The sequence below is a fragment of the Telmatherina bonti genome (assembly GCF_933228915.1).
Source record: "Telmatherina bonti genome assembly, chromosome: 5".
Taxonomy (NCBI): Eukaryota; Metazoa; Chordata; class Actinopteri; order Atheriniformes; family Telmatherinidae; genus Telmatherina; species Telmatherina bonti.
This window is the reverse complement of record NC_136623.1, coordinates 6340319-6363118: the sequence shown is the minus strand read 5'-3', so window position 1 is coordinate 6363118 and position 22800 is coordinate 6340319. Positions and strand designations below refer to the sequence as shown.

General features: G+C 55.6%; 1 protein-coding gene across 4 annotated transcripts in view; it reads right to left on the bottom strand.

Moving 5' to 3' along the window:
- The window catches only part of scn1ba (sodium channel, voltage-gated, type I, beta a), a 46448-nt gene extending 24298 nt beyond the window's left edge, over positions 1–22150 (bottom strand). For 2 of the 4 annotated variants that reach the window (XM_079240975.1, XM_079240976.1), the window contains exons 1-2: positions 20640–22150; positions 20472–20524 (exon numbers count right to left, since the gene is read on the bottom strand). Coding sequence is in view for 3 of the 4 variants with exons in the window: in XM_079240976.1 (XP_079097102.1) it covers positions 20472–20523 (52 nt within the window). In the remaining variant the exon portion in view is untranslated. Of the gene's footprint in view, positions 1–20471 lie in introns of all 4 variants that reach the window. The other 2 variants (XM_079240974.1, XM_079240978.1) reach the window with 1 other exon arrangement.
- Positions 22151–22800: the final 650 nt, after the last annotated feature.

The window sequence follows — 22800 nt, the reverse complement described above, 5'->3', positions numbered from 1 at the left end:
CAGCAGTGTAGGAACTGATCTGACTGGATTGAAGCTCTGAAGTTCAAGCCTGAAAAGAATTATGGAAGGTTTCATACTTGAGTCATACTTGAGCCCTGCCGCGTGCACAACAGGCCCTGCCGCGGACGAAGTTGCTCGTCAAATATGAAGCTAGAAACTCGGAGAGCGGAAACCTCCACCAAGCACGATGCTCAAGAATCCTTTTAAAACATTCCTGGATCCAAACGGTGATCCGGATCACCACCAGAATTTAATCAGTTCTTCATTTTCACATTTCCAACAACTCTGGAAATGTTTATAAAAATCCGTCCGTAACCTTCTGGGTTATGTTGAGCAAAAAGACGCCGGGAAAAACATGACTTGGTGGAGGAAACAACCGGGTTCATGGCACATAAAGCAGACATCGCCCCCCGCAGTGACCCCTCCCCGCTGCAGACATCGCCCCCCGCAGTGACCCCTCCCCGCTGCAGACATCGCCCCCCGCAGTGACCCCTCCCCGCTGCAGACATCGGCCCCCGTGCAGTGACCCCTCCCCGCTGCAGACATCGCCCCCCGCAGTGACCCCTCCCCGCTGCAGACATCGCCCCCCATGCAGTGACCCCTCCCCGCTGCAGACATCGCCCCCCCCGCAGTGACCCCTCCCTGCTGCAGACATCGCCCCCCATGCAGTGACCCCTCCCCGCTGCAGACATCGCCCCCCCGCAGTGACCCCTCCCTGCTGCAGACATCGCCCCCCGCAGTGACCCCTCCCCGCTGCAGACATCGCCCCCCGCAGTGACCCCTCCCCGCTGCAGACATCGCCCCCCGCAGTGACCCCTCCCCGCTGCAGACATCGCCCCCCGCAGTGACCCCTCCCCGCTGCAGACATCGGCCCCCGTGCAGTGACCCCTCCCCGCTGCAGACATCGCCCCCCGCAGTGACCCCTCCCCGCTGCAGACATCGCCCCCCATGCAGTGACCCCTCCCCGCTGCAGACATCGCCCCCCCCGCAGTGACCCCTCCCTGCTGCAGACATCGCCCCCCATGCAGTGACCCCTCCCCGCTGCAGACATCGCCCCCCCGCAGTGACCCCTCCCTGCTGCAGACATCGCCCCCCGCAGTGACCCCTCCCCGCTGCAGACATCGCCCCCCGCAGTGACCCCTCCCCGCTGCAGACATCGCCCCCCGCAGTGACCCCTCCCCGCTGCAGACATCGCCCCCCGTGCAGTGACCCCTCCCCGCTGCAGACATCGCCCCCCGCAGTGACCCCTCCCCGCTGCAGACATCGCCCCCCGCAGTGACCCCTCCCCGCTGCAGACATCGCCCCCCATGCAGTGACCCCTCCCCGCTGCAGACATCGCCCCCCGCAGTGACCCCTCCCCGCTGCAGACATCGCCCCCCCCCCCCCGCAGTGACCCCTCCCTGCTGCAGACATCGCCCCCCACAGTGACCCCTCCACGCTGCAGACATCGCCCCCCGCAGTGACCCCTCCCCGCTGCAGACATCGCCCCCCGCAGTGACCCCTCCACGCTGCAGACATCGCCCCCCGCAGTGACCCCTCCCCGCTGCAGACATCGCCCCCCGTGCAGTGACCCCTCCCTGCTGCAGACATCGCCCCCCGCAGTGACCCCTCCACGCTGCAGACATCGCCCCCCGCAGTGACCCCTCCACGCTGCAGACATCGCCCCCCGTGCAGTGACCCCTCCCCGCTGCAGACATCGGCCCCCATGCAGTGACCCCTCCCCGCTGCAGACATCGCCCCCCCCCCCCCCCCCCCCGCAGTGACCCCTCCCCGCTGCAGACATCGCCCCCCGTGCAGTGACCCCTCCCTGCTGCAGACATCGCCCCCCCGCAGTGACCCCTCCCCGCTGCAGACATCGCCCCCCGCAGTGACCCCTCCCCGCTGCAGACATCGGCCCCCGTGCAGTGACCCCTCCCCGCTGCAGACATCGCCGATAGATGGATGGATGGATGGATAGATGGATAGATGGATGGATGGATAGATAGATGGATGGATGGTCAGTCACAACGTGCTTTGTTACAAACTACCTCCTACTGCTGCCGTCGTTTATTCTGCCATTAATTTGATCTCCATCCTGCAAATTCAGCAGCTCTATCCAGTCTGACTTCTCCTTCTTGTGAAATCCTCCACGAGCAGGTACATTACCATACTGCCTCCTGTTTAGGTTAAAGAATGCAGTGACTTTAGAAATAAGCAGTTCTGGTAAGTTTAATGAGTTGAGCATAATCAGCATTGATCTGATAAAACGTAGAGGAACTCTGTGACTCAGAAAGCAACCGTAAGGAGGAACCTCTGATACGAAGGGCAGAGGTTTTGGCAAAAACAGGTGGGTGATGAGTTGATTTAGGGAAGAGATTCTATTAAAGACGCATTTATGGAGAATCTGGTCGTTCTCTGTGCAGCAAAAACCAGAAAGTAAACATATTTCTTCTTTATTTTTTACAATTAAGAGAGAAAAGTTCCAGTCTTAAATCAGGCTGAACACTTCCTTCGCTGCAACTCTTTAGCGCCTGTAATTAGTTTATGGACTTTACTGAAAATGATCTGTGATGTAATTTAATGTCTAGAATGGATAGTGTTGTTGTGGTGGGTGTGGTTCTTCAAATATCCAGTTATCAGCTTCGACCAGAAGCTATGGTTTTATAATTCAGCTGCAGACACAGAGAGTCTCTCTGCTGGGTGCTTTAGTTCAAGCAGCCTTCAGAAGCATCAGACCTCGTCTTCGGGTCAATTTGACCCCTTTTCAACCATTAACATGCCCTTACTTTGGTTTTCTTCCATAGAATTGCGTGAAAAATGACTATTTTTATTGAATTTATTATGTTTTATACAAATTTATAGCTTCTGTGGTCATTCTGGGTGAATTTGTTGGGTATTTTCAGCCAAATTAGCATACATAGACCCAAAAACACAAGCAAAAATTTAGGTCAGTGAGGTTTAAAGCACCATTAATGTAAACATGTACTGTAAAAAAGTTGACTAACAAGGTAAAATAAAAATATTTGGATATCACTTTAAAACCTTTTTTATAAGAAGTCAAACCAGCCAGGTCAGTTTGACACAAGAACACAAAAGACTTATAGAAAATGTGAACTGCAGGGTTAAAAGCCACCCTTGTCTACTCTCATAACTAAGTGAGTTAAAAACATTCAACTATCATTTATAATAATAAATTGATTTATTGGTTCTTTTCAGGATGTTTCAGGTCACCTTAGAAATCTCATTAAAGGAAGTAAAAACACATAAAAAACAGCAAACACAGTGAGACAGTCCCATAACTAAAGCACAAACTATCTGAGAAGGTGTTTGATCACATATCAGCTGGTTTGTTTACATCAGATGCATGAAATTATCGGCAGACTACAGGTATCGGTCGATATCGGTGGATATCGGTGGATATCGGTGAATATCGGTGAATATCGGTGAATATCGGTGGATATCGGTGGATATTGGTGAATATCGGTGGATATCGGTGGATATCGGTGGATATCGGTGAATATCGGTGAATATCGGTGGATATCGGTGAATATCGGTGGATATCGGTGGATATCGGTGAATATCGGTGGATATCGGTGGATTTCGGTGAATATCGGTGGATATCGGTGAATATCGGTGGATATCGGTGGATATCGGTGAATATCGGTGAATATCGGTGGATATCGGTGGATATCGGTGGATATCGGTGAATATCGGTGGATATCGGTGGATTTCGGTGGATATCGGTGAATATCGGTGGATATCGGTGAATATCTATTGAAAGCTACAAGTGGAGGATTGTTTTCACGCTGCTGAGATTTTGGATGCAGGAGGGTTTTTTTTTTTTTTTTGGTTTATTTTTCGATTTTAATTGAGAATCAAATGGAAGAAAAACTTCTTCAAACTGAATTTTTGTGCTGGAAAAGGTCATGTTTGCAACCATTGCTGATGTTTAAACATGCTCTGTGGGACAAAAACTCTTCTTCATGTTTAATTTCAGTGATAAACACATTTTCTCTCCTTTAGCTCCAGCTACCTCTTCGTGTTTGTAGCTGAATCATAAAAGCATTGAGTCTGCAGCTTGGTGTCAAAGCTGCTGACACGATATCTGAACAACCACAGCGCTGTCAGTCCTGAGCTATTTGGTCTCTCCATCCATTCCAGACTCTAAATTACATCACAGATCACTTCCAGTAAAGTCCATAAACTCATTAGAACGGCTAAAGTGTTGCGCAGGAAGTCTTCAGCCTGATGTACGACTGAAGATTCAGCCCCAAAAAGCCTGAAGCTCCTTTTGTCCCCGTTTTGTTGCTTTGAGAGATTCCATCTAATTTCCTGTCTGGACTGGAGTCTTTGTCCTCGTTAGCCAGATGCAGAAACTGGGCCTCACACCAACCCCCACCCTCAAGGTTGCGTAACCTTTTTGCATTTTTCTTCCCAGCTCCGCTGCCTGCAGCTGCACCTCCTCTTTCCTCACTACAACTTCCACCTTCCAGAAGCGCCGGCTTGATTTGTGTTTCATGTTGTTGCGAGTGGAACCGAGCAGCTGGACAACGGAGGGAAGTGCTCAGTAAATCTCCTCAACGGCTCCTTTTCTGTCTCTGCAGTAAATCACCAGGAGCGATGAGCCAGTTTTACAGCCGGACGTATGCATCAGCCTCCCGTCAGAAGGCCTGACAGGCGGCGCAGTCGCGTCAGAAAACACGAAACATTCGTTCAGCGCACTGAATCGTTGTAAATGTGAGATGGTTGTGAATCTGTGCTGTTGGCTCTCTTTCATCATGCATGACGTGTAAACATGACAACATGGAATAAAAAAACCACATCATTTCCTGTTTGTCGTCGTTGGCAACATGCAGACGGTGATTTTCCTCACGTTAAACTCCTTTCCCACGCCAACCTACCAACCGAGCAGACTGCATTTCAGACCCTGTTCACACCACGACACTGAGGCGGTGAAACAGAAAACTTTGCTGCATTTTGGCCTCTCGTTTCCATGGTTACTGAGTTTTGGGTGGATAACACCGCGACAACGTGACTTCTCTACCAGCAACACGAATCTTTGGGCGATGTGACGTCTTTCTTGCGCGCTCAGACTCTGTTTACGTTGCGGACAGAACAACATGGTGGATCTCTGAGACGGCACCATTCCAGACCAAGACTGCGTTCACACCGCACTTCTCAAACGAACCGGAACTTTTGGGAAACATTTCACTCTCCACGGGAGGCAGCAAAACGTTCAGTTGATCTCCTCCTGTCCTACAGACACCTCCTCCTGTCCTACAGAGACCTCCTCCTGTCCTACAGACACCTCCTCCTGTCTACAGAGACCTCCTCCTGTCTGAGAGACACCTCCTCCTGTCCTACAGAGACCTCCTCCTGTCCTACAGACACCTCCTCCTGTCTACAGAGACCTCCTCCTGTCCGAGAGACACCTCCTCCAGTCCTACAGAGACCTCCTCCTGTCCTACAGACACCTCCTCCTGTCCTACAGACACCTCCTCCTGTCTACAGAGACCTCCTCCTGTGCTACAGACACCTCCTCCTGTCCTACAGAGACCTCCTCCTGTCCTACAGACACCTCCTCCTGTCCTACAGACACCTCCTCCTGTCTACAGAGACCTCCTCCTGTCCGAGAGACACCTCCTCCAGTCCTACAGAGACCTCCTCCTGTCCTACAGACACCTCGTCCTGTCCTACAGACACCTCCTCCTGTCCTACAGAGACCTCCTCCTGTCTACAGAGACCTCCTCCTGTCCAACAGACACCTCCTCCTGTCCTACAGAGACCTCCTCCTGTCCTACAGACACCTCCTCCTGTCCTACAGACACCTCCTCCTGTCTACAGAGACCTCCTCCTGTCCTACAGACACCTCCTCCTGTCCTACAGACACCTTCTCCTGTCCTACAGACACCTCCTCCTGTCCTACAGACACCTCCTCCTGTCGTAAAGACACCTCCTCCTGTCCTACAGACACCTCCTCGTGTCCGACAGACACCTCCTCAAGTCCTACAGAGACCTCCTCCTGTGCAACAGACACCTCCTCCTGTCCTACAGACACCTCCTCCTGTCTACAGAGACCTCCTCCTGTCGAACAGACACCTCCTCCTGTCCTACAGAGACCTCCTCCTGTCCTACAGACACCTCCTCCTGTCGTACAGACACCTCCTCCTGTCCTACAGAGACCTCCTCGTGTCCGACAGACACCTCCTCAAGTCCTACAGAGACCTCCTCCTGTGCAACAGACACCTCCTCCTGTCCTAAAGACACCTCCTTCTGTCTACAGAGACCTCCTCCTGTCCAACAGACACCTCCTCCTGTCTACAGAGACCTCCTCCTGTCCTACAGACACCTCCTCCTGTCCTACAGAGACCTCCTCCTGTCCGACAGACACCTCTTCCTGTCTACAGACACCTCCTCCTGTCCTACAGAGACCTCCTCCTGTCCTACAGACACCTTCTCCTGTCCTACAGAGACGTCCTCCTGTCCTACAGACACCTCCTCCTGTCCTGAAGAGACCTCCTCCTGTCCTACAGACACCTCCTCCTGTCCGACAGACACCTCCTCTTGTCCTACAGACACCTCGTCCTGTCCTACAGACACCTCCTCCTGTCCGACAGACACCTCCTCCTGTCCTACAGAGACCTCCTCCTGTCCGACAGACACCTCCTCCTGTCCGACAGACACCTCCTCAAGTCCTACAGACACCTCCTCCTGTCCGACAGACACCTCCTCCTGTCCTACAGAGACCTCCTCCTGTCCTACAGACACCTTCTCCTGTCCTACAGAGACCTCCTCCTGTCCTACAGACACCTCCTCCTGTCCTACAGAGACCTCCTCCTGTCCTACAGACACCTTCTCCTGTCCTACAGAGACCTCCTCCTGTCCTACAGACACCTCCTCCTGTCCTACAGACACCTCCTCCTGTCCTGCAGACAGATCCTCCTGTCCTACAGAGAACTCCTCCTGTCCTACAGACACCTCCTCCTGTCCTACAGACACCTCGTCCTGTCGAAAAGAGACCTCCTCCTGTCCTACTGACACCTCCTCCTGTCGTACAGACATCTCCTCCTGTCCTGCAGAGCGTCCTCCTTTCCTACAGACACATCCTCCTGTCCCACAGACACCTCGTCCTGTCGTACAGAGACCTCCTCCTGTCCTACTGACACCTCCTCCTGTCCTACGGACACCTCCTCCTGTCCTACAGACACCTCGTCCTGTTGTACAGAGACCTCCTCCTGTCCTACTGACACCTCCTCCTGTCCTACAGACACCTCGTCCTGTCCTACAGAGACCTCCTCCTGTCCTACTGACACCTCCTGTCGTACAGACATCTCGTCCTGTCCTGCAGAGCGTCCTCCTTTCCTACAGAACATCCTCCTGTCCTACAGAGACCTCCTCCTGTCCTACAGACACCTCCTCCTGTCCTACAGACACCTCGTCCTGTCGTACAGAGACCTCCTCCTGTCCTACTGACACCTCCTCCTGTCGTACAGAGACCTCCTCCTGTCCTACAGACACCTCCTCCTGTCCGACAGAGACCTCCTCCTGTCCTACAGACACCTCCTCCTGTCCTACAGACACCTTCTCCTGTCCTACAGAGACCTCCTCCTGTCCTACAGACACCTCCTCCTGTCCTACAGACACCTCGTCCTGTCGAACAGAGACCTCCTCCTGTCCTACTGACACCTCCTCCTGTCGTACAGACATCTCCTCCTGTCCTGCAGAGCGTCCTCCTTTCCAACAGACACATCCTCCTGTCCTACAGAGACCTCCTCCTGTCCTACGGACACCACCTCCTGTCCTACAGACACCTCGTCCTGTCGTACAGAGACCTCCTCCTGTCCTACTGACACCTCCTCCTGTCCTACAGACACCTCGTCCTGTCCTACAGAGACCTCCTCCTGTCCTACTGACACCTCCTCCTGTCGTACAGACATCTCGTCCTGTCCTGCAGAGCGTCCTCCTTTCCTACAGACACATCCTCCTGTCCTACAGAGACCTCCTCCTGTCCTAAAGACACCTCCTCCTGTCCTACAGACACCTCCTCCAGTCCTACAGAGACCTCCTCCTGTCCTACAGACACCTCGTCCTGTCCTACAGACACCTCCTCCTGTCCTACAGAGACCTCCTCCTGTCTACAGAGACCTCCTCCTGTCCAACAGACACCTCCTCCTGTCCTACACAGACCTCCTCCTGTCCTACAGACACCTCCTCCTGTTCTACAGACACCTCCTCCTGTCTTCAGAGACCTCCTCCTGTCCAACAGACACCTCCTCCTGTCCTACACAGACCTCCTCCTGTCCTACAGACACCTCCTCCTGTTCTACAGACACCTCCTCCTGTCCTACAGAGACCTCCTCCTGTCCGACAGACACCTCCTCCTGTCCTACAGACACATCCTCCTGTCTACAGAGACCTCCTCCTGTCCTACAGACACCTCCTCCTGTCTACAGACACCTCCTCCTGTCCAACAGACACCTCCTCCTGTCCTACAGAGACCTCCTCCTGTCCTACAGACACCTCCTCCTGTCCTACAGACACCTCCTCGTGTCCGACAGACACCTCCTCAAGTCCTACAGAGACCTCCTCCTGTGCAACAGACACCTCCTCCTGTCCTACAGACACCTCCTCCTGTCCTGAAGACAGATCCTCCTGTCCTACAGAGACCTCCTCCTGTCCTACAGACACCTCCTCCTGTCTTCAGAGACCTCCTCCTGTCCAACAGACACCTCCTCCTGTCCTACAGAGACCTCCTCCTGTCCTACAGACACCTCGTCCTGTTGTACAGAGACCTCCTCCTGTCTGACAGAGACCTCCTCCTGTCCTACAGACACCTCCTCCTGTCCTACAGAGACCTCCTCCTGTCCTACAGAAACCTCCTCCTGTCCTACAGACACCTCCTCCTGTCGTACAGAGACCTCCTCCTGTCCTACAGACACCTCCTCCTGTCCTACAGAGACCTCCTCCTGTCCTATAGACACCTTCTCCTGTCCTACAGAGACGTCCTCCTGTCCTACAGACACCTACTCTTGTCCTACAGACACCTCGTCCTGTCCTACAGACACCTCCTCCTGTCCTACAGACACCTCGTCCTGTCCGACAGACACCTCCTCTTATCCTACAGAGACCTCCTCCTGTCTGACAGACACCTCCTCCTGTCCGACAGACACCTCCTCCTGTCCTACAGACACCTCCTCCTGTCCGACAGACACCTCCTCCTGTCCTACAGAGACCTCCTCCTGTCCTACAGACACCTCCTCCTGTCCTACAGAGACCTCCTCCTGTCCTACAGACACCTTCTCCTGTCCTACAGAGACCTCCTCCTGTCCTACAGACACCTCCTCCTGTCCTACAGACACCTCCTCCTGTCCTGCAGACAGATCCCCCTGTCCTACAGAGACCTCCTCCTGTCCTACAGACACCTCCTCCTGTCCTACAGACACCTCGTCCTGTCGAAAAGAGACCTCCTCCTGTCCTACTGAGACCTCCTCCTGTCGTACAGACATCTCCTCCTGTCCTGCAGAGCGTCCTCCTTTCCTACAGACACATCCTCCTGTCCTACAGAGACCTCCTCCTGTCCTACGGACACCTCCTCCTGTCCTACAGACACCTCCTCCTGTTCTACAGACACCTCCTCCTGTCCTACAGAGACCTCCTCCTGTCCGACAGACACCTCCTCCTGTCCTACAGACACATCCTCCTGTCTAAAGAGACCTTCTCCTGTCCAACAGACACCTCCTCCTGTCTACAGAGACCTCCTCCTGTCCAACAGACACCTCCTCCTGTCCTACAGAGACCTCCTCCTGTCCTACAGACACCTCCTCCTGTCCTACAGACACCTCCTCGTGTCCGACAGACACCTCCTCAAGTCCTACAGAGACCTCCTCCTGTGCAACAGACACCTCCTCCTGTCCTACAGACACCTCCTCCTGTCCTGCAGACAGATCCTCCTGTCCTACAGAGACCTCCTCCTGTCCTACAGACACCTCCTCCTGTCTTCAGAGACCTCCTCCTGTCCAACAGACACCTCCTCCTGTCCTACAGAGACCTCCTCCTGTCCTACAGACACCTCGTCCTGTTGTACAGAGACCTCCTCCTGTCTGACAGAGACCTCCTCCTGTCCTACAGACACCTCCTCCTGTCCTACAGAGACCTCCTCCTGTCCTACAGAAACCTCCTCCTGTCGTACAGAGACCTCCTCCTGTCCTACAGACACCTCCTCCTGTCCTATAGAGACCTCCTCCTGTCCTACAGACACCTTCTCCTGTCCTACAGAGACGTCCTCCTGTCCTACAGACACCTCCACCTGTCCTGAAGAGACCTCCTCCTGTCCTACAGACACCTCCTCCTGTCCGACAGACACCTCCTCTTGTCCTACAGACACCTCCTCCTGTCCTACAGACACCTCCTCCTGTCCTACAGACACCTCGTCCTGTCCGACAGACACCTCCTCTTGTCCTACAGACACCTCCTCCTGTCCAACAGACACCTCCTCCTGTCCTACAGAGACCTCCTCCTGTCCTACAGCCACCTCCTCCTGTCCTACAGACACCTCCTCGTGTCCGACAGACACCTCCTCAAGTCCTACAGAGACCTCCTCCTGTGCAACAGACACCTCCTCCTGTCCTACAGACACCTCCTCCTGTCCTGCAGACAGATCCTCCTGTCCTACAGAGACCTCCTCCTGTCCTACAGACACCTCCTCCTGTCTTCAGAGACCTCCTCCTGTCCAACAGAGACCTCCTCCTGTCTGACAGAGACCTCCTCCTGTCCTACAGACACCTCCTCCTGTCCTACAGAGACCTCCTCCTGTCCTACAGAAACCTCCTCCTGTCGTACAGAGACCTCCTCCTGTCCTACAGACACCTCCTCCTGTCCTACAGAGACCTCCTCCTGTCCTACAGACACCTTCTCCTGTCCTACAGAGACGTCCTCCTGTCCTACAGACACCTCCACCTGTCCTGAAGAGACCTCCTCCTGTCCTACAGACACCTCCTCCTGTCCGACAGACACCTCCTCTTGTCCTACAGACACCTCCTCCTGTCCTACAGACACCTCCTCCTGTCCTACAGACACCTCCTCCTGTCCGACAGACACCTCCTCTTGTCCTACAGAGACCTCCTCCTGTCCGACAGACACCTCCTCCTGTCCGACAGACACCTCCTCCTGTCCTACAGACACCTCCTCCTGTCCGACAGACACCTCCTCCTGTCCTACAGAGACCTCCTCCTGTCCTACAGAGACCTCCTCCTGTCCTACAGACACCTCCTCCTGTCCTACAGACACCTCCTCCTGTCCTGCAGACAGATCCCCCTGTCCTACAGAGACCTCCTCCTGTCCTACAGACACCTCCTCCTGTCCTACAGACACCTCGTCCTGTCGAAAAGAGACCTCCTCCTGTCCTACTGACACCTCCTCCTGTCGTACAGACATCTCCTCCTGTCCTGCAGAGCGTCCTCCTTTCCTACAGACACATCCTCCTGTCCTACAGAGACCTCCTCCTGTCCTACGGACACCTCCTCCTGTCCTACAGACACCTCGTCCTGTCGTACAGAGACCTCCTCCTGTCCTACTGACACCTCCTCCTGTCCTACAGACACCTCGTCCTGTCCTACAGAGACCTCCTCCTGTCCTACTGACACCTCCTGTCGTACAGACATCTCGTCCTGTCCTGCAGAGCGTCCTCCTTTCCTACAGACACATCCTCCTGTCCTACAGAGACCTCCTCCTGTCCTACAGACACCTCCTCCTGTCCTACAGACACCTCCTCCTGTCCGACAGACACCTCCTCCTGTCCTACAGAGACCTCCTCCTGTCCTACAGAGACCTCCTCCTGTCCTACAGACACCTTCTCCTGTCCTACAGAGACCTCCTCCTGTCCTACAGACACCTCCTCCTGTCCTACAGACACCTCCTCCTGTCCTGCAGACAGATCCCCCTGTCCTACAGAGACCTCCTCCTGTCCTACAGACACCTCCTCCTGTCCTACAGACACCTCGTCCTGTCGAAAAGAGACCTCCTCCTGTCCTACTGACACCTCCTCCTGTCGTACAGACATCTCCTCCTGTCCTGCAGAGCGTCCTCCTTTCCTACAGACACATCCTCCTGTCCTACAGAGACCTCCTCCTGTCCTACGGACACCTCCTCCTGTCCTACAGACACCTCGTCCTGTCGTACAGAGACCTCCTCCTGTCCTACTGACACCTCCTCCTGTCCTACAGACACCTCGTCCTGTCCTACAGAGACCTCCTCCTGTCCTACTGACACCTCCTGTCGTACAGACATCTCGTCCTGTCCTGCAGAGCGTCCTCCTTTCCTACAGACACATCCTCCTGTCCTACAGAGACCTCCTCCTGTCCTACAGACACCTCCTCCTGTCCTACAGACACCTCGTCCTGTCGTACAGAGACCTCCTCCTGTCCTACTGACACCTCCTCCTGTCGTACAGAGACCTCCTCCTGTCCTACAGAGACCTCCTCCTGTCCTACAGACACCTCCTCCTGTCCGACAGAGACCTCCTCCTGTCCTACAGACACCTCCTCCTGTCCTACAGACACCTTCTCCTGTCCTACAGAGACCTCCTCCTGTCCTACAGACACCTCCTCCTGTCCTACAGACACCTCCTCCTGTCCTGCAGACAGATCCTCCTGTCCTACAGAGACCTCCTCCTGTCCTACAGACACCTCCTCCTGTCCTACAGACACCTCGTCCTGTCGAACAGAGACCTCCTCCTGTCCTACTGACACCTCCTCCTGTCGTACAGACATCTCCTCCTGTCCTGCAGAGCGTCCTCCTTTCCAACAGACACATCCTCCTGTCCTACAGAGACCTCCTCCTGTCCTACGGACACCTCCTCCTGTCCTACAGACACCTCGTCCTGTCGTACAGAGACCTCCTCCTGTCCTACTGACACCTCCTCCTGTCCTACAGACACCTCGTCCTGTCGTACAGAGACCTCCTCCTGTCCTACTGACACCTCCTCCTGTCGTACAGAGACCTCCTCCTGTCCTACGGACACCTCCTCCTGTCCTACAGACACCTCCTCCTGTCCGACAGAGACCTCCTCCTGTCCTACAGACACCTCCTCCTGTCCTACAGACACCTTGTCCTGTCGTACATAGACCTCCTCCTGTCCGACAGACACATCCTCCTGTCCTACAGACACCTCCTCCTGTCCTACAGACACCTCCTCCTGTCGTACAGAGACCTCCTCCTGTCCTACTGACACCTGCTCCTGTCGTACAGAGACCTCCTCCTGTCCTACAGACACCTCCTCCTGTCATACAGAGACCTCCTCCTGTCCTACAGACACCTCCTCCTGTCCTATAGAGACCTCCTCCTGTCCTACAGACACCTCCTCCTGTCGTACAGAGACCTCCTCCTTTCCTACAGACACCTCCTCCTGTCCGACAGACACCTCCTCCTATCCTACAGACACCTCCTCCTGTCCTACAGAGACCTCCTCCTGTCCTACAGACACCTTCTCCTGTCCTACAGAGACGTCCTCCTGTCCTACAGACACCTCCTCCTGTCCTGCAGACACATCCTCCTGTCCTACAGAGACCTCCTCCTGCCATACAGACACCTCCTCCTGTCCTACAGACACCTCCTCCTGTCCAACAGACACGTCCTCCTGTCCAACACAGACCTCCTCCTGTCCAACAGACACCTCCTCCTGTCCTACAGAGACCTCCTCCTGTCCTACAGACACCTCCTCCTGTCCTACAGACACCTCCTCCTGTCCTACAGAGACCTCCTCCTGTCCGACAGACACCTCCTCCTGTCCTACAGACACATTCTCCTGTCTACAGAGACCTCCTCCTATCCAACAGACACCTCCTCCTGTCTACAGAGACCTCCTCCTGTCCAACAGACACCTCCTCCTGTCCTACAGAGACCTCCTCCTGTCCTACAGACACCTCCTCCTGTCGTACAGACAGCTCCTTCTGTCCTACAGACACCTCCTCGTGTCCGACAGACACCTCCTCAAGACCTACAGAGACCTCCTCCTGTGCAACAGACACCTCCTCCTGTCCTACAGACACCTCCTCCTGTCTACAGACACCTCCTCCTGTCCTACAGAGACCTCCTCCTGTCCTACAGACACCTCCTCCTGTCGTACAGACACCTCCTCCTGTCCTACAGAGACCTCCTCGTGTCCGACAGACACCTCCTCAAGTCCTACAGAGACCTCCTCCTGTGCAGCAGACACCTCCTCCTGTCCTACAGAGACCTCCTCCTGTCCAACAGACACCTCCTCCTGTCTACAGAGACCTCCTCCTGTCCTACAGACACCTCCTCCTGTCCTACAGAGACCTCCTCCTGTCCGACAGACACCTTCTCCTGTCCTACAGAGACCTCCTCCTGTCCTACAGAAACCTCCTCCTGTCCTACAGACACCTCTTCCTGTCTACAGAGACCTCCTCCTGTCCTACAGACACCTCCTCCTGTCTGACAGACACATCCTCCTGTCCGAGAGACACCTCCTCCAGTCCTACAGAGACCTCCTCCTGTCCTACAGACACCTCGTCCTGTTGTACAGAGACCTCCTCCTGTCCGACAGAGACCTCCTCCTGTCCTACAGACACCTCCTCCTGTCCTACAGACACCTCCTCCTGTCCGACAGAGACCTCCTCCTGTCCTACAGACACCTCCTCCTGTCCTACAGACACCTTGTCCTGTCGTACATAGACCTCCTCCTGTCCGACAGACACATCCTCCTGTCCTACAGACACCTCCTCCTGTCCTACAGACACCTCCTCCTGTCGTACAGAGACCTCCTCCTGTCCTACTGACACCTCCTCCTGTCGTACAGAGACCTCCTCCTGTCCTACAGACACCTCCTCCTGTCATACAGAGACCTCCTCCTGTCCTACAGACACCTCCTCCTGTCCTATAGAGACCTCCTCCTGTCCTACAGACACCTCCTCCTGTCGTACAGAGACCTCCTCCTTTCCTACAGACACCTCCTCCTGTCCGACAGACACCTCCTCCTATCCTACAGACACCTCCTCCTGTCCTACAGAGACCTCCTCCTGTCCTACAGACACCTCCTCCTGTCCTACAGAGACGTCCTCCTGTCCTACAGACACCTCCTCCTGTCCTGCAGACACATCCTCCTGTCCTACAGAGACCTCCTCCTGTCCTACAGACACCTCCTCCTGTCCTACAGACACCTCCTCCTGTCCAACAGACACCTCCTCCTGTCCTACACAGACCTCCTCCTGTCCAACAGACACCTCCTCCTGTCCTACAGAGACCTCCTCCTGTCCTACAGACACCTCCTCCTGTCCTACAGACACCTCCTCCTGTCCTACAGAGACCTCCTCCTGTCCGACAGACACCTCCTCCTGTCCTACAGACACATCCTCCTGTCTACAGAGACCTCCTCCTATCCAACAGACACCTCCTCCTGTCTACAGAGACCTCCTCCTGTCCAACAGACACCTCCTCCTGTCCTACAGAGACCTCCTCCTGTCCTACAGACACCTCCTCCTGTCGTACAGACACCTCCTTCTGTCCTACAGACACCTCCTCGTGTCCGACAGACACCTCCTCAAGACCTACAGAGACCTCCTCCTGTGCAACAGACACCTCCTCCTGTCCTACAGACACCTCCTCCTGTCTACAGACACCTCCTCCTGTCCTACAGAGACCTCCTCCTGTCCTACAGACACCTCCTCCTGTCCTACAGAGACCTCCTCGTGTCCGACAGACACCTCCTCAAGTCCTACAGAGACCTCCTCCTGTGCAGCAGACACCTCCTCCTGTCCTACAGAGACCTCCTCCTGTCCAACAGACACCTCCTCCTGTCCTACAGAGACCTCCTCCTGTCCGACAGACACCTTCTCCTGTCCTACAGAGACCTCCTCCTGTCCTACAGAAACCTCCTCCTGTCCTACAGACACCTCTTCCTGTCTACAGAGACCTCCTCCTGTCCTACAGACACCTCCTCCTGTCTGACAGACACATCCTCCTGTCCGAGAGACACCTCCTCCAGTCCTACAGAGACCTCCTCCTGTCCTACAGACACCTCGTCCTGTTGTACAGAGACCTCCTCCTGTCCGACAGAGACCTCCTCCTGTCCTACAGACACCTCCTCCTGTCCTACAGAGACCTCCTCCTGTCCTACAGACACCTCCTCCTGTCGTACAGAGACCTCCTCCTGTCCTACAGACACCTCCTCCTGTCCTACAGAGACCTCCTCCTGTCCTACAGACACCTTCTCCTGTCCTACAGAGACGTCCTCCTGTCCTACAGACACCTCCTCCTGTCCTGAAGAGACCTCCTCCTGTCCTACAGACACCTCCTCCTGTCCGACAGACACCTCCTCTTGTCCTACAGACACCTCGTCCTGTCCTACAGACACCTCGTCCTGTCCGACAGACACCTCCTCCTGTCCTACAGAGACCTCCTCCTGTCCTACAGACACCTCCTCCTGTCCTACAGAGACCTCCTCCTGTCCTACAGACACCTTCTCCTGTCCTACAGAGACCTCCTCCTATCCTACAGACACCTCCTCCTGTCCTACAGACACCTCCTCCTGTCCTGCAGACAGATCCCCCTGTCCTACAGAGACCTCCTCCTGTCCTACAGACACCTCCTCCTGTCCTACAGACACCTCGTCCTGTCGAACAGAGACCTCCTCCTGTCCTACTGACACCTCCTCCTGTCGTACAGACATCTCCTCCTGTCCTGCAGAGCGTCCTCCTTTCCAACAGACACATCCTCCTGTCCTACAGAGACCTCCTCCTGTCCTACGGACACCTCCTCCTGTCCTACAGACACCTCGTCCTGTCGTACAGAGACCTCCTCCTGTCCTACTGACACCTCCTCCTGTCCTACAGACACCTCGTCCTGTCCTACAGAGACCTCCTCCTGTCCTACTGACACCTCCTCCTGTCGTACAGACATCTCGTCCTGTCCTGCAGAGCGTCCTCCTTTCCTACAGACACATCCTCCTGTCCTACAGAGACCTCCTCCTGTCCTACAGACACCTCCTCCTGTCCTACAGACACCTCGTCCTGTCGTACAGAGACCTCCTCCTGTCCTACTGACACCTCCTCCTGTCGTACAGAGACCTCCTCCTGTCCTACAGACACCTCCTCCTGTCCTACAGACACCTCCTCCTGTCCGACAGAGACCTCCTCCTGTCCTACAGACACCTCCTCCTGTCCTACAGACACCTTGTCCTGTCGTACATAGACCTCCTCCTGTCCGACAGACACCTCCTCCTGTCCTACAGACACCTCGTCCTGTCGTACAGACATCTCCTCCTGTCCTGCAGAGCGTCCTCCTTTCCTACAGACACATCCTCCTGTCCTACAGACACCTCCTCCTGTCCTACAGACACCTCCTCCTGTCGTACAGAGACCTCCTCCTGTCCTACTGACACCTCCTCCTGTCGTACAGAGACCTCCTCCTGTCCTACAGACACCTCCTCCTGTCATACAGAGACCTCCTCCTGTCCTACAGACACCTCCTCCTTTCCTACAGACACCTCCTCCTGTCCTATAGAGACCTCCTCCTGTCCTACAGACACCTCCTCCTGTCGTACAGAGACCTCCTCCTTTCCTACAGACATCTCCTCCTGTCCTACAGACACCTTCTCCTGTCCTACAGAGACGTCCTCCTGTCCTACAGACACCTCCTCCTGTCCTGCAGACACATCCTCCTGTTCTACAGACACCTCCTCCTGTCCTACAGAGACCTCCTCCTCCTGTCCTACAGAGACCTCCTCCTGTCCTACAGACACCTCCTCCTGTCGAACAGAGACCTCCTCCTGTCCTACAAAGACCTCCTCCTGTCCTACAGACACCTCGTCCTGTCCTACAGACACCTTCTCCTGTCCTACAGAGACCTCCTCCTGTCCTACAGACACCTCCTCCTGTCCTACAGATACCTCCTCCTGTCCTGCAGACAGATCCCCCTGTCCTACAGAGACCTCCTCCTGTCCTACAGACACCTCGTCCTGTCGAACAGAGACCTCCTCCTGTCCTACTGACACCTCCTCCTGTCGTACAGACATCTCCTCCTGTCCTGCAGAGCGTCCTCCTTTCCAACAGACACATCCTCCTGTCCTACAGAGACCTCCTCCTGTCCTACGGACACCTCCTCCTGTCCTACAGACACCTGGTCCTGCCGTACAGAGACCTCCTCCTGTCCTACTGACACCTCCTCCTGTCCTACAGACACCTCGTCCTGTCGTACAGACATCTCGTCCTGTCCTGCAGAGCGTCCTCCTTTCCTACAGACACATCCTCCTGTCCTACAGAGACCTCCTCCTGTCCTACAGACACCTCCTCCTGTCCTACAGAGACCTCCTCCTGTCCTACTGACACCTCCTCCTGTCGTACAGACATCTCGTCCTGTCCTGCAGAGCGTCCTCCTTTCCTACAGACACATCCTCCTGTCCTACAGAGACCTCCTCCTGTCCTACAGACACCTCCTCCTGTCCTACAGACACCTCGTCCTGTCGTACAGAGACCTCCTCCTGTCCTACTGACACCTCCTCCTGTCGTACAGAGACCTCCTCCTGTCCTACAGACACCTCCTCCTGTCCTACAGACACCTCCTCCTGTCCGACAGAGACCTCCTCCTGTCCTACAGACACCTCCTCCTGTCCTACAGACACCTCGTCCTGTCGAACAGAGACCTCCTCCTGTCCTACAGACACCTCGTCCTGTCGTACAGACATCTCCTCCTGTCCTGCAGAGCGTCCTCCTTTCCTACAGACACATCCTCCTGTCCTACAGACACCTCCTCCTGTCCTACAGACACCTCCTCCTGTCGTACAGAGACCTCCTCCTGTCCTACTGACACCTCCTCCTGTCGTACAGAGACCTCCTCCTGTCCTACAGACACCTCCTCCTGTCATACAGAGACCTCCTCCTGTCCTACAGACACCTCCTCCTGTCCTACAGACACCTCCTCCTGTCCTATAGAGACCTCCTCCTGTCCTACAGACACCTCCTCCTGTCGTACAGAGACCTCCTCCTGTCCTACAGACACCTCCTCCTGTCCTACAGACACCTCCTCCTGTCCTATAGAGACCTCCTCCTGTCCTACAGACACCTCCTCCTGTCGTACAGAGACGTCCTCCTGTCCTACAGACACCTCCTCCTGTCCTGCAGACACATCCTCCTGTTCTACAGACACCTCCTCCTGTCCTACAGAGACCTCCTCCTCCTGTCCTACAGAGACCTCCTCCTGTCCTACAGACACCTCCTCCTGTCGAACAGAGACCTCCTCCTGTCCTACAGAGACCTCCTCCTGTCCTACAGACACCTCCTCCTGTCCTACAGACACCTCGTCCTGTCGTACAGAGACCTCCTCCTGTCCTACTGACACCTCCTCCTGTCCTACAGACACCTCCTCCTGTCCGACACACACCTCCTCTTGTCCTACAGACACCTCCTCCTGTCCGACAGACACCTCCTCTTGTCCCACAGACACCTCCTCCTGTCCTACAGACACCTCCTCCTGTCCTACAGAGACCTCCTCCTGTCCTGCAGAGACGTCCTCCATTCCTACAGACACCTCCTCCTGTCCGACACACACCTCCTCTTGTCCGACAGACACCTCCTCCTGTCCTACAGACACCTCCTCCTGTCCGACAGACACCTCCTCTTGTAATACAGACACCTCCTCCTGTCCGACAGAGACCTCCTCCTGTCCTACAGACACCTCCTCCTGTCCGACAGAGACCTCCTCCTGTCCTACAGAGACCTCCTACTGTCCTACAGACACCTCCTCCTGTCCGACAGACACCTCCTCTTGTAATACAGACACCTACTCCTGTCCGACAGACACCTCCTCCTGTCCTACAGACACCTCCTCCTGCTCCGACAGACACCTCCTCCTGTCCTACAGAGACCTCCTACTGTCCTACAGACACCTCCTCCTGTCCGACAGAGACCTCCTACTGTCCCTACAGACACCTACTCCTGTCCGACAGACACCTCCTCTTGTCCTACAGACACCTCCCTCCTGTCCGACAGAGACCTCCTACTGTCCTACAGACACCTCCTCCTGTCCGACAGAGACCCTCCTACTGTCCCGACAGACACCTCCTCTTGTCCTACAGACACCTCCTCCTGTCCGAACATGTCTGATGTGACTAATACTCTTACTTTTCACCTCCTTCTTCTTTTGCCTTCTTGTCTCACACAAATCAGAAATCTGGAGTCTTTGTTTTGACTTTTAGACACACAACGTGAGAGTGTGTGTTTGTCTCCAGTTTCTAAGCTGTGTGTGTGTGTGTGTGTGTGTGTGTGTGTGTGTGTGTGTGTGTGTGTGTGTGTGTGTGTGTGTGAAAAGCGGAAAGTCCCTCAGCCACACATCTGGGTGTGAACACACAGTCACACAGGAGAAACTCCCTAACAGAACCCGCCATCCGACAACAGAACAACAGCGACCATGTGTGCAGCCCACCCGCCCGCCAAGGTGTTGCCCAGGTGGCGTCACCGTGGCAACAAGCACAGCCCACTCACCTTGAAGTGCCAGGAGGGTGAGAAGCAGCAGCATCCCGTTCACTGCAGGCATCCTGATGTGGGAAGGAGGAGCGGTGGCGTTAGAGACAAACACACTCAGAGAGGAAAACACACACACACACAGGTTGACAACACAACAGATGTTCCAGCTGTTGATGAAAACCTCACGGCAACGACTCGGTGTGACTGGGAGTAAAAGTCTGGCAGGAGGTCTGGTTTCTGCTGGGATGATGGGTGGTCCACCCTCCTCTTCTTCTGTGGTGTCCAGCTGATATGGGGGGGGGGGGGGGGGGGGGGGCTGAAAGAAGGGTCTGCAGATCCCCTGGAGCACTTGGAAGCCCTGATAGCTGCAGCTTTAACCAGAGTCCATCCTCCTCTCAGAGTTACCCAACAGGACCTGACCCTGGTTTCACATTTCAGCCTGTTGTCCTGCAGAAAGAGTCTTTTGTTCAGATGTTTACTGTGCGGCTGCGCGGAACATCCCACAGGAGGAAGACTGGAGCCTGGTCCGGGACTGGTCCAAGACTGGAGCCTGGTTCGGGACTGGTTCGAGACTGGAGCCTGGTCCGGAACTGGAGCCTGGTCCGAGACTGGAGCCTGGTCCGGGACTGGAGCCTGGTCCGGGACTGGAGCCTGGTCCGGGACTGGAGCCTGGTCCGAGACTGGAGACTGGTCCGAGACTGGAGCCTGGTCCGAGACTGGAGCCTGGTCCGGGACTGGAGCCTGGTCCGGGACTGGAGACTGGTCTGAGACTGGTCCGAGACTGGAGACTGGTCCGAGACTGGAGCCTGGTCCGGGACTGGAGACTGGTCTGAGACTGGTCCGAGACTGGAGACTGGTCCGAGACTGGAACCTGGTCTGGGACTGGAGACTGGTCTGAGACTGGTCCGAGACTGGAGCCTGGTCCGGGACTGGAGCCTAGTCCGGGGACTAAAGCCTGGTCCGGGACTGGAGCCTAGTCCGGGACTGGAGCCTGGTCCGGGACTGGAGACTGGTCCGGGACTGGAGACTGGTCTGAGACTGGTCTGGGACTGGAGCCTGGTCCGGGACTGGAGACTGGTCTGAGACTGGTCCGGGACTGGAGACTGGAGGTGGAAGCCTGTTGGTGAAGTCTGCTGAATGCGCGCGGATGTGCGTGTGTCCTCGTGCAGAAGCGACCTGAGAGAGAAGAGCTGCGGCTCGAGGTCGCCTCCTGCCTGGTGTCCTTATTGCCTCATGTGGAGGTTATTGCTTTCTCTACAGCCTGAGCCCAGGATTCCCAGCTGTATGTCTCTGAGCTGCAGTCCGCTTCAATCTGCTGCAGTTTGCGACATAAGTCTGCAGCCTGCGGCAGCCCAGGCGTCCACGCACCGCACGCCGCTTTGCGGGATCGGGGAATGGAAAAGCGGCGTGGGACTGGGTTTGACCTCAGCTCCTCCTGGTCGCAGCGCCTCCTGGTCGCAGCGCCTCCTGGACGCAGCGCCTCCTGGTCGCAGCGCCTCCTGGACGCAGCGCCTCCTGGTCGCAGCGCCTCCTGGACGCAACGCCTCCTGGTCTCCTGTCCCTCCGGTGGATCAGAGGTGGGCGGCTGCCATCCCGGTCTTTGGGGGTCCCTCAGCTCCACACACCCGCGCAGAACTGTTAGGATCGCGGCAGAGAAAGGAAGACATGAATAATAGATGTGTACATCCTTTTCATTCCCTTCACGAGGACGCACGCGCAGGAAAATGTGCGTTGGGATGCAGCAGAACGAGGCGTCAGTCACGCGCGCAAAGACACAAACCAGGAACCTCCAGAGAGACTGTTGGTGAAAGGATGGCGAGCTCATCGGTCTTTGGGACGGGGGGGGGGGGGGGGGGGGGGGGGGGGGGGGGGGGACGGGGGGGGGGGGGGGGGGGTGTATGCACGCGGAGGAGGAGGGGGAGGATGGGATGCATTGCAGAGAGAGATGAAGAGGAGGAGGAGGGAGAGGTATAGAGCCGTTGTTATAGCAACAGTGATCCTATGTAATGTTTTCGTTGCTTCCAGAACCCCCCCCCCCCCCCCCAAACACAAAATATCACAACACTTCAGACTTTTCAGATGGAGGGATCTATTTTCTATCGGCTACAGAGGCGGAGCTACACTGTCACATGGATGGGGAAGGTACCGGTGTCCTGCAGGTACTGATAGTCTCGCTGCTGCAATGCACCTGATTCAAATAAAATAGTTGTTGTCAAGTTTTGCACCAGTTTGTTTATAACACATTTATTTGAATCAGGAGTTTTGCTGCAGGGAAAATCCAAAACCTGCAGGACACTGACCCTCAAAGCGAAGACTTGGAGATCCCTGTATTACGTCATACCAGTAC